General features: G+C 43.5%; 1 protein-coding gene across 8 annotated transcripts in view; it reads right to left on the bottom strand.

Annotated features, from left to right (window-relative positions):
* arnt2 (aryl-hydrocarbon receptor nuclear translocator 2) overlaps positions 1–15,151 on the bottom strand; it is a 92,425-nt gene that overhangs the window by 57,692 nt on the left and 19,582 nt on the right. For 5 of the 8 annotated variants that reach the window (XM_072660787.1, XM_072660786.1, XM_072660788.1 and 2 more), the window contains exons 4-6: positions 14,457–14,504; positions 11,069–11,282; positions 9,910–10,123 (exon numbers count right to left, since the gene is read on the bottom strand). In XM_072660787.1, the coding sequence (XP_072516888.1) occupies positions 9,910–10,123; positions 11,069–11,282; positions 14,457–14,504 (476 nt within the window). The remainder of the gene's footprint in view (positions 1–9,909; positions 10,124–11,068; positions 11,283–14,456; positions 14,505–15,151) is intronic. The other 3 variants (XM_072660791.1, XM_072660792.1, XM_072660790.1) reach the window with 1 other exon arrangement.

The raw sequence follows: 15,151 nt of genomic DNA, 5'->3' as shown, positions 1-15,151 counted from the left end.
GGAGGGAGAACAGTCTGTGTGAAGGGTGGGTGGAGTCATCCACAATGCTGGTTGCTTTGCGGATGCAGCGGGCAGTGTAAATGTCCATGACGGAGGGGAGAGAGACTCCGATGACCCTTTTAGCCGCCCTCGCAATGCGTTGGAGGGTCTTGCGGTCCGAGGCTGTGCAGGTCCCAAACCAGGCAGTGATGCAGCTGCTCAGGATGCTCTCTATAGAGGGTGAGTGCGATGGGGGTGAGTACTAACGAGTGAGTTTGGGGATGAAGTCTGTAATTCAGTTCTTTACGTCAGGTAAACAACAAGGTCATCTCTGGGGAAGCGATGATGAGGGAGGACAGTACGCTTCCAAGATGCAAAACAATTCGGATTAAGGAGGAATTTCAGACCTTCGACCTCTTCATTCCACTGCTGATGAACTGTACTTGACTCAACAGCTTCTAAGCTCCGGAGACCTCCCAAACTGTGCCTCGGAGCCGATTTCAACCAACACAAAAACACGAGCTTATCGCCAAACAGCCTAAACGGAGAACGCTCTGGAGAGAAGCCCTCGTCCAGGTTACACAGCAACGCTGAGTCCAGAAGCCCAGGCAGCAGGGCAGGGGCCATACGGTTCACCATAAACGAAACCAGGCGTCTCAGATCTGACATCGTTTCGGGGTTGATTTCTCCAAACGAACGAGATGACGGCGGCGGCGGGTGTAAACAAACAACAACTGCTATTGTGCAACACTAGCCGGAGTGACCTCATAGAAGAAACCACAGAGCCGAGCCGAGCCCGACTGCCACTCTAAACTGCAGCCGAAAACATTAAACACCATGAGGGAAGTTACGGTAAATTAGGGCAATCGTCCGTCAGCCCTTCCTTTTGTTTGGAGTGGGATGAGTAAGCAGCGGCCGTGTTTACAGTGTTCTAACGCGGTGGCGTGTTGTTTTAGGGCCCGTCCCGCGCTGGAATGGCCGGAGCCCACCGTTCCCAGGGAAGAGGCGCTGCAGGTGGGGGTTTGCTTTGGAGCAGGTTCCCTCCTGCTTTCTTTCTCTCCTGCAAGGAGAGATCCTGGCAAGTGAGGATGAGGGGGGGGGGGCACTGGCTGAACCTGCGTGACCTCGTGTTGGACATCATCGAGTCAGCGCAACCTTTTCACCCCTCCTGATTCTCCAGTTACTGGATCTGTGAACGTCGCCAGGCTCTTTTACAGGCCAATGGAGTAAAGAGGAATTTTCCTCATGACTCAAAATGTTAGGGGGGGTGTTTGGGAGGCAAATGACCAACTATGCACTGCAAAAAAAAAAGACAGATCATAGCAAGTGAAATCTTATTAAATGCAGTCTAAATATCTAATATTTCTCATGTTGAGATTATTATAGTACAATTCTCAATAATTCACTTATTTAAAATCTATTTTAAGTGTATTTATCTACTAAAAGTGTCTATTTGTGAATAATATTACAGAAATAATTGAAGAAATAAAAGATTTACTAGCTTTTGTCCCAAATTATTATTATTACATTATTATTATTAAATAAAATGGCCAATATATTTACTCAAAAATCTCGCGGTAAAAATGTGAAATTTCAGATATGAAAACTACATTTAATATTGCTAATATTGCTAATATATTGTTTGTGAGACTGACCCTTCTTACCGATCTGACCCCGAATAAGCATCACAGCTGGAAATACTAGAACTTAATGGGCCACAAGGACGAATATCATCTGATTCTGTAACAGATTCTTGCAATGCAACATACACATCTACACACACTGTTGATATTGATGTGCAAATGCACACACACACACACACACACACACACACACACACACACAGCTTGTCTAATCCCTGTACAGAAGTGTTGCTAATATAATGGGACTCTCATATTGGCACCATGCTGCCTAATGCCAGGCGTGGGCTACAGGGGTATATAAAGCCCCCCAGCATTGAGGAGCTGTGGAGCAGTGGAAGAACTGTGTTCTCTGGAATGATGGACGGTGGTGGAACTCCATCCAGTACTTTTGTTTGGGATGAGTTGGGGAGACAACTGACCAAGTGTAAATCACTGACCCACTCCAACCCCCACTAACATCCCGACCTCATTAAGGCTCTTATTGCTAAATGCAATAAAATTCCTCACAGCAATGCTCCAGAATCCCCTTCCCTGCCCTGTTACTCCAACAAAAGCAGAATCAACTCTTTCTAATGCCCTCAATTTCAGAAGAAACAATGAGCAATGAGCAGGCGTCCCAATACTTTAGTCCATTTAGTGTATGCGTTTACGAACATCAGAAACACAATCCCAATCACAGCCATCAAACACCTGGTCCACTGGGTACCTTCCTAAACTTTCCGGCGGCCCGTCCCTGATCTGATTTAGATATTCGGTACCACAAAACTACCGTGGAAGTTCTGCACTAATGAGAGGGAGGCCCATAGAGTTGGACCTGTTGGACCTTCAGAGGCCTTGCCACCCCCCCCCACCGGTTCTCCAGTTACTGCCTCGTTTGATCAGCCTGATGTGGCCAGGCCTGTCAGATCGGGTGACCCTGGTGACAGCACTGGGGAGGAGGATGTCCAATCCAAGCCCGCTGAGGCCTCTGAGAACAAAGAGGAACCTCTGCCTCTCGAGACTGCAGCCTGGCCATCTCCTCCGCTCATTAGCATCTCCGCAAGCAGAACCCATACCCTCCGCTCCGGTAGCAGTTCCCGGCATGTGCGGGACACTTTTCTATGTTCTAAATGGACGCCCCGCGCTTGACTGGCACACAAGCTTCTACTGTCCTCCCGCGACTCGGTGTGTAAGTGGATCATTATTATTCGAGAAAGGGACGAAGCAGCGAAGACAGCAAATATCCCGGGGCCCAAACAACGGCCAAGCCAAATATTTAGGCAGCAGCCACTTTCTGCACGAGTGGAGCCGATGAAAGGACAAGGGGATAATGGGGTCCTTCATGGGGGGAATGCTAAATAAAAAAGAAATTACCAAAAATGAACAAAATATGACAGATTTATCTTCATTAGCCAAGAGTCGTGTTTGGGAACGATGAAAACTCAACAAGACTGAATGAAGAAGAGCTCGAGACATCAGCTTTGCTTCTGTTTGATCATATCCAGTACAGAATCAGATCGGATCAGACGCATTGGAAAAACTCCACCTAGTCAAGGCACAGCTAATGCTAATGCTAATGTACACACGCTAAGTTATCAGACTGCAGAGCAGTAAAGGAGCTGGGAGCTGAATGGTCAGAAAAGTCAATCAGATTTTGGAGTTTAAAACATTGTTCCAAACTAATTAGATCAGATATTAGTCTGATTTTCTGAAATAGTGATTTTACTGCAGTTTACTGTTGTGGATTCTTATCCAAGTTTCGGGGCTGGATTAGTTCTAGAAACACAAAGATCGGATCAGACGCATTGAAAAACTCAGAGATCAGATCGGACCATGCCTAAAAACCATCCCTAGTCGAGGCACAGCTGAAATTTAAATGGCTTAAAATACAGTCCTATTGGTCAGCATTCTGCAAAGGTTTGGGAACTGGGGTCAAAGGTTCCGTCTGCAGGTATGGACCACGTCTGTGGAGCTGCAATGAGGAGGTAACCTTGACTGATGAGTTCAGGTGGCCTCTGCTTTGTGGTAGGAGGAGGCGGAGCTTAAAAGGGAGGTGACGGGGTGGTGGAGGTGGTGGTTTGTCAAAGACACATTACATTGGGAGATTGGGCCCAAGCAGCATTCCCTGGTGAGTGGAAGTCAGCGAGGGAGTGTTAAACCCAGTACTGGACCAAGATCCATGACTCCCATGAGCCTTGCAGCATCACAGCTCTCAGGCTGAAGCCTCAAGAGGCTGAAGGCACGAACGTCAAGCATGGTACGCCATTAGGTGATCTGACACTGTCTGATGGATGATGACCGAGACTCCAGTGATCATTTCAGCATCATTCCTCACTCGGGGGGAAAAGGTAGCGTTAGCTAGCAGGCGGGCCAAAATCACTCTTCATTAATTATGCATGCGAGGCCAATACATAACATTCCCCCCACCGACGGCACATTAGCAAAGGAGAAGGAGGGGAAAAAAAACATTGGCTGGTTCATTTTATCATGGAAAAATATGAGGTTATCAAAACCTCATCAGGAACATCACAATATTTTATCTGGACTTACTAGAAGAAAATGGAACAAGAGGTCATTTTTTTCCCCCCTTTCTTAGATTTGTAAGTCCATAGCCGATCGGAGGCCAGGGTCAGCTGGAACGTCTATAAAATACCGTAGGTCTACAGAGACCTACAGAGACCTCCCAAATTGGTACTGAGAACTTAATTAGCAGCTAAAATAAAAGCTAGAGTTGGCTCTAACGCTAACTCTCCATTCCACCTTAAATAGGGCCGCAGTTGCAGTGCGTCCATTACTGCAGCCGAGCGTCACTGCTGCTTCATTTAAGGTGGAACGGAAAGTTCGGGGAAGGGGAATGCTTTAGCTTAGCGTTAGCTCAGAGCCTAGAGCTGTAGCTGTTGTAGCTGAGCAACCAATTATTTCCATTCAGGAAGATCTGGAATTTCATCTGGTTAGAAATCAGATTATGGTGGAAATGCTCCAACATTCTGCCAGTTAACCCCGCCGTTCGTTCCGTAGCTCCCCCTAGCACTAGCAATGCTCCCGACGCTAGGAGGCTAAGGACTTAACACACGTCTGCTCAGATACATGGGAAGTCGGCATCGGGTCCAACACTGCTTAAGAGTGATAAGGAAAGAGAGAGAGAGAGAGAGCGCCATCTACCCACCTGGAGAGAGAGCACGGCCAACTGTGCTCTCTCAGAATCCGGCAGCTGATGGCAAAGCGGCATGGCTTGGGATTCAAACTCGTGACCCCCTGGGACATAGTGGTAGCGCATTAGACCACACCTGAAGAAGCAGGCAGATGAAGCTGCTGATGCAGCCGAGAGTCCAGACCTCAACGTTGTTGAATGTGTTTGGGAAGATTTGGACGACGAGAAGCAGTAAATGCTAAGATTCTGCGTCTGGACTTTCGGGGGGTGGAAAAAAAAACTGTCTGGCAGATTCCAGAACCCTCCACACCCCATGTTTAGCTGAGGAGCTGAGGTGAGGTGGTGCTTTGGGTAGGAGGTGTGTCTCCTGAAAACAACGGAAGCTGTACTAAAGGTAAAGGTGGAGCTCCAGACAGTCAAACCTCTGATATTAGATGGAGATGTTGAGACGTCTGGATGGTTTTCTGGTCAACAGATGCTAAAGAACCTGTACTGACCATCTCCTGAACGGCTGCTTGGTCTGGATTTAGGGAACGAAGGCTGGTCTCTTGACAAGACTTCTGCAGATATTCAGAACGATCCTTAATAACCCTCCAAGCATCAGCAGGACACCGGCCGAGAATCTACTCCCGTGTCTCATTTTAATTGAACCTTAATTACTGAGCTACAGCGACAACTGGGCCACCAGAAACAATCTCCATCAAATATAATCAGCTGTGACACTGCGAGCACTTCCATTTGGCAGAGGACCAGGGTTTTCAGAAACGTGAACGGACACCCAGCCGCCTGGTCGAAAAAAAAGGAACCGCAGCCAGAAAAACATGTTGACTTTTGTTTCGGGCGAATTTTCCCGTAATAGAATTTCACAGCGAGCGCCAGCTCGAATCTCGGCATCGAATGAAATTAGTCAGCCTTCACGCAGTCTCATGACATCTCTGAGATCACGAAGATTGCGGATTGGGGAAATATCACGAAGATTGCGCATACCAGATTACGCCACTCTTCCCAGATATTCGCTCCCATCGACGCCAGGGAAGCTATACTGGAATCGCTTTCCACAGCCAAAGCACTTCACCAGTAAACCGAGCCGCCGCCACGCTCTTGGTAGGGTTGGAATTAGATGGGAATCAGGTACATGGATCATCCTTCAGAAGAACATCCAGCAGAACCAGAACAGAGCTGAAAAAACAGGCCGATTCCAAAACCCCCAAACTGTTACATCACAGTCTATACACTCCCAAAATTTACATAAACCCCACCCACTTGAGAAAGCTTTAGTCACAGCTGAAAAAAAATATTCAGGAGACACTAGAGAGCAGCTAAGCACCTCCAGCTATGGGATTTACAGGTTGCCACGGGAACCAGGCCTCGTGACCGGGGCTTTTCCTGAGCCAGCATCCGCAGAAGGGGACCTAACAGGAGGCCACGCTAGGCTAAAGGCTAACGCTAGCCAACTGACTTTTGCCATCTCCTCTCTCCATTGTCCACTTCCTTGAAAACAGACCCGACTACCTGAGACCAGAGCTGACCACACATAGGAACGGGAGCTCAAAGGCACTGGGCAGGGAGGCCAAACCCAGGGAGGCGAGTGGGTATCTGTGCTAGGCTCATCACAGGGCTGTAAACCAGCCAATAAGAGCAGAGCTCATCCTTTCTTTCACAAGCAAAAGATAAATCAGTGTTTCATCCTGTGCTAAAATAACAGGGATGAGCTGCATCTTCTAAAATGTTAAATTGTCCAAAAATTATTACAAATTCATATATATGGTTTTAACAGAATTAATATATACGCAAAATCATCACGTTTACGTTGCTACAAACAAGGGATACCTGGGAAATGCAGTCTATGCAGTTGGCATATTTTGTAACATACTACTACTACCATACTAATACTAATAATAATAATAATTCAGAATAATTTGTTGAACATAAAGTCATATTTTACTGCTTTATCAGCAATTACATCAAATACTTGTCAAATGCTTTCGAATCATAACTTTACATATTTTATTTATTGGAACCCAAAATATTTTACATGAGTTTATATCTTTTATCTTATCTTTTTATTCATATTATTAAGATTATTATTATTATTATTATTATTTGGTTGTAGTAGTAGTATTAATATGCTAATAATATTATAAATATATATTTGTATTGTTTCAATGTAGAAATTCTTAAAATTATGAAGGAATAGCATTTGTAATTAGACTGTTACTGTTCACTTAATTATTGTGATTAATTTGATCTAAAATACCTAAAAGAAATGTATCTAAAATATTATAATAATTATTATTCTAATAATTTGACTGTTTATGTTCACCTAACTATCCTGAAATAGGGTTACTGTTATTATTATTGTTATTTTTTTTTAAAGGGCAAAAAAAAATGCGTGGTAGTGAATCTGTGGTAGTGAACACACACACACACACACACACACACACACACACACACACACACACACACACTAGTGAACTAGGGACAGTGAGCAGGGAAGCGAGGCCCATTCTAACCACCAAGAGCGAGAGAAAGGACAGTTATGCTCTCCTGGACGTCCAGCCAGTGAGACTGGCTCCTAAAAAAGGCCCCAATAAAGCAGATTCAGCCGTGATCAATATTACTCCTTTTTTATATCAGGTTTGATCTGATCTCATCTCCCCAATCCCTGCTTAGCTTGCAAGTGCAGTCGGAGATGTTAGGCAACACCTCACAGGGCACTGGTATGAAGCCGTGTGACAGGACCCCCTCAGGTACCCGCCGGTAAGACCCCACCTGCCAGTCCGCCCAGTTATGAACAGAAGCGACTGGAGCCGTCGAGCACGGCCTCATTTGCATGATTCCAAACGTGTACTTCATTTCATTCGTTAAGCACATTAGCATAACCTTGTTAAAGCAAAGAGGAAAACGCGCCGCCTTGGGGAAGCGGGAATGCTGCGGGGGGCTTCAGGTGAGGAGACAGCAGGGTTTGGTGTGATTATGCTGCCCTCTAGTGATGATTCCCGTAACGCCTCGTATCCTTCAGTCAGATTTTCATATTCTCAGGCAATAAAACAACAGAAATAGACTTTTTTCGGGAAGGCCGCTGTTCAGACAGTACAGGTGGGAACTAACTCCAGCTCACTGCAGCTCATAAAGTCTATATTTTGATAAGGCAGCTCTGCCCGAGTTATGCCACGTACTGAAAAGGCCTGTGACGGCCCATAAAACTCCAACTGGACTCAATAGGATTCAGTGGTGTCTTAAAAAATGAGGCATTTCTCAATACAGCAAATGTGTGCAATGAGTGTCTGAACATCTGCCTTATGTCAGCGTGTTAATGCTTCCATTTTCAGTTTATTACAGTATTCAGCTTGATAAATTCAGTATGTGATGTCAGTATAGGATTCTGAGGCAAAAGAGAGGCAGTATTTTGAAAGAGGGGCGAACCCTAGTCTGCGGTCTTATGCTCCATCATCAGTGAATTGAAGTGAGAGTATTTGCTCCAGTCTGTCGAATGTGTTTGATACCCATGTGATATAATATGAGGCTCTATCTTCAGTACAACACTGCTTTTGACCTTATGTCATACACACACAACACACACACACAATTGTAAAGCTGCTTATCTGGGCAGTAAGTGTTCATATACCAATACTAGAATAAACACGAATAATAACACTCCTACAGAAAGTGGTGGTGGTTCTCCATCACTGTGTTCATCATTAGAAGTTCTCCTCATGGAGTCAACACCTGGTTTGGTGGTAAATCAGGGCTTAATGATGGTGAATCAGGTGAGCTGCTGCTGCTGCTGCTGCTGCTGCTGATGGAGTTGAACACATCCTCCACGCTGTGCTGGCTGGACTGGGGGGCGTCCAGGAGAACCCTGGAGGAACCGAGCTCTGTTCTTCAGACTAGCTCACCGACAAGATCTCACTACTTTCTTTCTTCAGAATGAGAAGCTCTTGTTTCTCCTTTTTACTGGATTTATGTTCTCCTGCTTTATCTGTTCTGATGAGATATATATATATATATATATATATATATATATAGACGAGATATATATATACAGATATGTGATCCTGTTGTCACAGGATATTGCCACAGGATGCTGACACCACATCAGTGCTAGTCGTGCTCAACCTGAGAGCCTGACAATTAACAAGTCTCAAAGTTGTAAAAAGAGCCTATTTATAAAGACACACTGTACTAAACAGAATCAGTGCCAACATTTCCCCTTCCTTCTCTTTTTTCTCTTCCACATGTACTTTATTGTCTCCTGTCCTTTCCAGACATCATTGTTTGTATTTGTCATTTTTACCCCTTAACCTCATATTTCTCATCTTATTGGTTCCACTGTCTGAAATCATCTTGTAAAAAAGGTGCAAAAAATATCCCTTATTTACCCTCCGTCCACCCTGTTCTTCAATGCTCCTGGACCCCACAGGACTGTGCTGTGTCTGATCCACTCGTACCAGCACAACACACACTAACACTCCAGCACCAGGTCAGTTCAGTGTCAGTGCTGAGAATGACCCACCGCCCAAATACTATCTGCTCTGTGGTGGTCAGTCCTGTGGGCTCCTGAGCATTAAAGAATGGGGTGAAAAGGGGGCTAACTAACAAAGTATGCAGAGAAACAGATGGACAAACAGTCTGGGGTTATGGAACTACTTAGTTCTACAGGTTAGGTGGAGCTAATAACACACATACTTCATTCCATGGATGGTCATATGAACGCATATATATATATATATATATATATATATATATATATATATATATATATATATATACACACACACACACACACACATATGTGATAAGAAGATGACAAGTAAATAAATAAATAAATATGATCTACTACTATTATTATTATTTTGGATATATTATCTATCTATCTATATATCTTTCTATCTATCTATCGATATATATATATATATATATATATATATATATATAATATTATATAATATCAAATATAATATAATTATAGTAGTATTAGTAGTTGTAGCAATCATAATTATGTATTTATTTGTTGTCTTCTTATCAATCAACACTATTACCATTATTATTATTATTATTATTATTATTATTATTATTATTGTTGTTGTTGTTGTTGTTGTTGTGTTAGTATGAAATACCCTGTAAGGTCATGTTTCACCGAACAGCGGCTCTCACCGGTCATGGAGTTTTCCGAGGTGCTGAGCTGCTCCCGGAGCTTGTCCACGTCATCTGGGTGGACCTGCTCGTACAGGGTGCTGCCAAACCACTCCGACTGTGGATGGTTCAGGACGGGGGTCACCGAGTCCGAAACGTAGATCACCCGGCCCGTCTCCGCCGCCACCACGAACAGGAAACCATCAGCGGCCTCCAGGATCAGGTGCTTCAGTTCCTGGAGAGAAAAAAAGAAAAAGACTGTTAGCATGCTAATGCTAGAACTGATCTGTCTGATTACACTCACACACACACACACACACACACATATATATATATATATATATATATATATATATATATATATATATATATATATATATGATTGATAAGAAGATGACAAATAAATAAATATGATTTCTACAACTACTAGCATGCTAATGCTAGGGTTACAAAAAAATAAATAAATATGATTTTTATAACTACTAATACTACTATTATTTTGGATATAGTATCAATATATATAATATCAAACATAATTACAGTAGTATTAGTAACAGTAGCAGTAGTAAAAATCACATTTATTTATTTATTTATTTGTCATCTTTTTTTCAATTAACACTATTATTATTATTATTATTATTATTATTATTCCATTAAGTCCATGGTTTGAACCCTGTAGCTGCTCTGTACACTGTGTACATAATTCTGGAAGAATGGACCAATAAAAATGCTCTGAATAAAATAAATGATTTGGAACAAATAAAATCCCAAAAAATGGATAAAATTATATATATATATTTATATAATATCAAAATCTTAATTTATCTGGGGCGATGCAGCAGCCGATAGTTTCCCTGTACTCAAAATAGTATCTTACAACAGCAGCTTCAGCACCGGCCCCCCTGATGTCTATAACAGGGTCTGAAATGACGGACTGTGCTGACCGGACAGACGCTACAGATGAGCAACACTGTTTTTAAGAACCGTCCTCATGGTTTGTATGACTCCCCCACTCTGATTCGTTTGTCTGGAATGCACGTTTACTCCGCAGTGACCTGAACGGACACGGCTTTGTGGTCAGCAAGACGCAAAACATCGGTTTTGGAAGACTCCTATGATTGAATTTCACGGTGAGTGCCCGGCTCCAGTCCATTAGTCATCGACCGGCCGGCACGCGTACCTGCTCGGTGAGGAAGGAGGGTTTGTAGGCTCCGTCCGTCGACGTGTTCCCCGTCCCCCTCATGGACTTCATGTGCGACACGGCCATGCGCAGGATGGTCAGCTTGTCGGGTTTCCTGGCCAGCGCGCTGCAGGTGGGCACCATGTCGGACAGCTCTGTGATGTACTGCGTCATCTTGTTGCGCCTGCGCCGCTCGATCTCGCTGTGGTTCTCTCTGAGAACGGAGAAACGGAAAGATGGGGGTCTTAGAAGCACGTGATAACAGGTCAGCAGTGTTGAGAGTGGGCCTAAAGGTCTAGGTGAGTGGACGGCATTGTCTTGTAGTTAATCTGGGGAGATCCTTGGTTCCTTCAGAAGGTCATGGGGTCGAATCCCACTGATCCCAATTTAAAGAAATACCACACGGGTCTCGACTCATGCTTAAACTACTTGCACTATTAGCATTATTATATTATATTAGCATTATATTATATATAAATGAGTCTAGACTGTGATGTAACAGTTGTGAGGTTTTGGAATTGGCCTGTTTTCCATCTCTGACCTGGTCCTGCTGGATGTTTGAGATTCAGGGTTTGTCTCGTCCATGTAACGAACTCTCATTACTCCAGTACACTGAGATTTTTGAGAAAATAAAGGAGGTTCTTTAATTTGAGACTGTGGGTGGACCTCTTGAGGTGGTCTGAGGAACCTTCCAGAAAAGGTCTACCTGTAACAGTGCAGTGTGCATTATTCAGCCATGCAGATCTACATTCTACAGCACCTTTAAGGAACGTACCGATCCTCTCCTAATAAAAAAAAGCCTCTACATCCCAAAAAGACGTCCCGTCCAGACATGTCAATGTCCTTTTCTTCGTCAGGTTCTTTAGAGAACACGCTGTGATTCAGAAGTTTTATGATTAAGTGAGCTCCAGCGGAGAAGAGTGAGCGACGGTAGGAAGCGTGTGTGTCAGGGCCGCTGTAATAGCCCTCAGAGCGACAGCTCTGAGCAGCGGGCTTTGATTTTTACATGACCGCATCAGTGAGGGATAATTAAAGAGCACATTAAGGGCTAAAGCTACACGAAATCCTTAAACTGGAACCCTGGGGATATAAAAACACGAGCTGATAAAAGGAGAGATGCTTTAATTAAAGTCTTTGTCAAATCAAATGTCAGAAAAAATGATTACCGGCCTATTTTTAACCCCCTATCAGCTGCACTAATGCAAACGGGGGCTTGCAACACTGTGGGACCCCAGTTCTTCAGGGCTTCAGCCATGTAGAAAGTTAGCAAATGGTCATCTTACTCCTCTGTCTCTATGGAGATCATCTACTCCTCGTCTGCCGGCCTGAAGGGGTCACTCTCCTTCTTTGTCTGTTTGACTGCCGACTGTATGGTGATACCCCCTCTGGAAAGTGCTGATAGTCGCCCACCCTTGCAGAGAGTCAACACCTTCCCCCTTTGTTGTGTGATGACCATCAACCCCCTCACCTTCATCCCCCTCCTACTCCTCCTTGAACTCCCCTTCTTCACCCTCCCCGTCATCCCCCACATACCCCTCCTTAGATTCCTCATCATCCATCCAAACCCCTCCCACAGTTCCCAAAGTATATAAGATCCTCTCGAAATATCCCTAACCAGACCAGATTCGATTAGACTGGATTCAATTAGACTGGATTAAATTAGACTGGATTCGGTTAGACTGGATTCAATTAGACTGGATTAAATTAGACTGGATTCGGTTAGGCTGGATTCAATAAGACTGAGTTCCATTAGACTGGATTAGTTTATGCTGGATTAGTATAGGCTGGATTAGTTTAGGCTGGATTCAATTAGGCTGAGTTCGGTTAGGCTGGATTCGGTTAGACTGGATTCGGTTAGGCTGGATTCAATAAGACTGAGTTCCATTAGACTGGATTCAATAAGACTGAGTTCCATTAGACTGGATTAGTTTAGACTGGATTCAATTAGGCTGAGTTCCATTAGACTGGATTCAATAAGACTGAGTTCCATTAGACTGGATTCGACTGGACTGGATTCGATTAGACTGGATTCGACTAGACTGGATTCGATTAGACTGGATTGGATTCGATTGGACTGATTTAGTTTGGACTGGATTCGATTGGACTGATATAATTTAGACTGGATTCGATTGGACTGATATAATTTAGACTGGATTCGATTGGACTGATTTAATTTAGACTGGATTCGATTGGACTGGATTCAATTAGACTGAATTTAATTTGCTTTCCAGGGAAAAAGACTTTCTAGAGATTTTGGAAGGAGCATTGCTGTGAGGATTTGATTGCAATTAGCCACAAAAGCGTTAGTGAGTGCATCCCAACCCAAAGGTTTTCCAGAGAAGACAGCTGGGGGGCTTTTATACCCCTCCAGAACACACACACACACACACACACACACACACACACACACACACACACACACACACACACACACACACACACACGTAGCTTTAGGCAGCATGGTGCCAACAGGCTCATGTTTCTGATCTGCTGCAGAGGGTGCTAGTGTAGTGGGGTTATATGTGTGTGTGTGTGCACATTTGCACACCTCTGTCAGAAATGGCAGCTTGTGCAACTTAAAGTAGCTGAATGCATTCATTAGGAGGGGTGTCCACAAATATTTGGACACATAGTGTACATTCATTAGACTAATTATTATCAGAGAATTCTGAATTAATACACCCTAATCAGGATCAATAAGATCCAAAACACCGATCAAATTCTGCCCGTCCGGACTCAGAGGGCAAGCGGCACAGAGCCGAAAGCGCGGCGTTTATCCGTGCGTGAGGAGGCCAGGTTAACACACTGCGGCTGCGAGCGCCCCATAAATTATGAACGGCGAGAGTGAATAATGAAGGGCGGGTAATCCATACGAACAGAAGTGTGTTTAATCAAAGCATCTCTCCGATTACCAATCGCGCGCAGCGTGAACGTGTGTGTGTGTGGGGGGGGGTGTCACAATGTCAGGGAGGGTCTCTGAGCTAGCTGCGCATTAGCTCTCCATAACAGGTGGGGCTGGTGGTGGTGGTGGGAGCAGAGTGGTGGGTGAGTAGTTACATCATCAATCAATCAATCAAACAATTAATCAATCAAAAAAAAGGTAATTTACGGAAGATTAGAGGAAGGCAACTATTTAGACCCTCATGTGATATGTGATGTGAGGAGTCAGGCTGATTATCAGAGGAGTCTTGAGGGAGCAGTTGGTCAGTTTATCGGTCATATTCATCACACTGGACAGATCGTCGTCATTCATCATTTCTTTGTAAAGTTTTTGGTGCTTCCTCAGAGGACAGAGGAGCTGGTGGGCTGTGGGAGGCCAGTAGAGGGCTCAGTGTTTGGCCAGGCTGAACTGTAGCTATCCTGTGTGACTGGCACGTGATCGCCCTACCTGGCATAGCGCTCCTTATCAGCGGGAATCTGATCATCATCATCATACCTGCAATGCACAGAGAGAGAGAGAGAGAGAGAGAGAGAGAGAGAGAGGGAGAGAGAGAGAGAGAGCAGTGGGTGAGAACAGGAAAACAATGAGATTCTGGACAGACTGCATGATGCTAACATATAATAAAGGATTATATCCTTTATCCAGAGCGATTATAAAAATACTAATTATTAAAGGTTTTATTAATAGAAAACTCAATATGAATACGTAGCAAAAAGGATGGATTGAGGGCACTGGGAATGGATCAATGATACAACAGAAAAGACAACAAATACATATAAAGCGACTGTATCCCTATTAACTGTAATTATTACTGTAATTATTAACTGCGATTATTAACTGTATATGAGCTATAAATGTCTATATAAATCTATGTATTTATTATTATTTCTCATTATTATTATTATTATTTCTTTGCTATTAATACAAATGTAATAAATAATATACTGTAATTTTCTTATTATACTACACTCCATTAAAAATTGTTTAATAATGACGAAGCTACTATTTATAGGGGTCTGTTACTAAACAGCATTGCCAATTATTTAAATATATATATTAATTCAGTGCATTTTCACGTGTTTATGTAATTCATTTCATTTATGCTACAAAGACAAACACTGTTCATTAATATTTTTTCATTA

The sequence above is a fragment of the Salminus brasiliensis genome, chromosome 17 (assembly GCF_030463535.1).
Source record: "Salminus brasiliensis chromosome 17, fSalBra1.hap2, whole genome shotgun sequence".
Classification (NCBI taxonomy): Eukaryota; Metazoa; Chordata; class Actinopteri; order Characiformes; family Bryconidae; genus Salminus; species Salminus brasiliensis.
The sequence above is the reverse complement of the archived record's forward strand: the minus strand, read 5'-3'. Positions and strand labels throughout refer to the sequence as shown.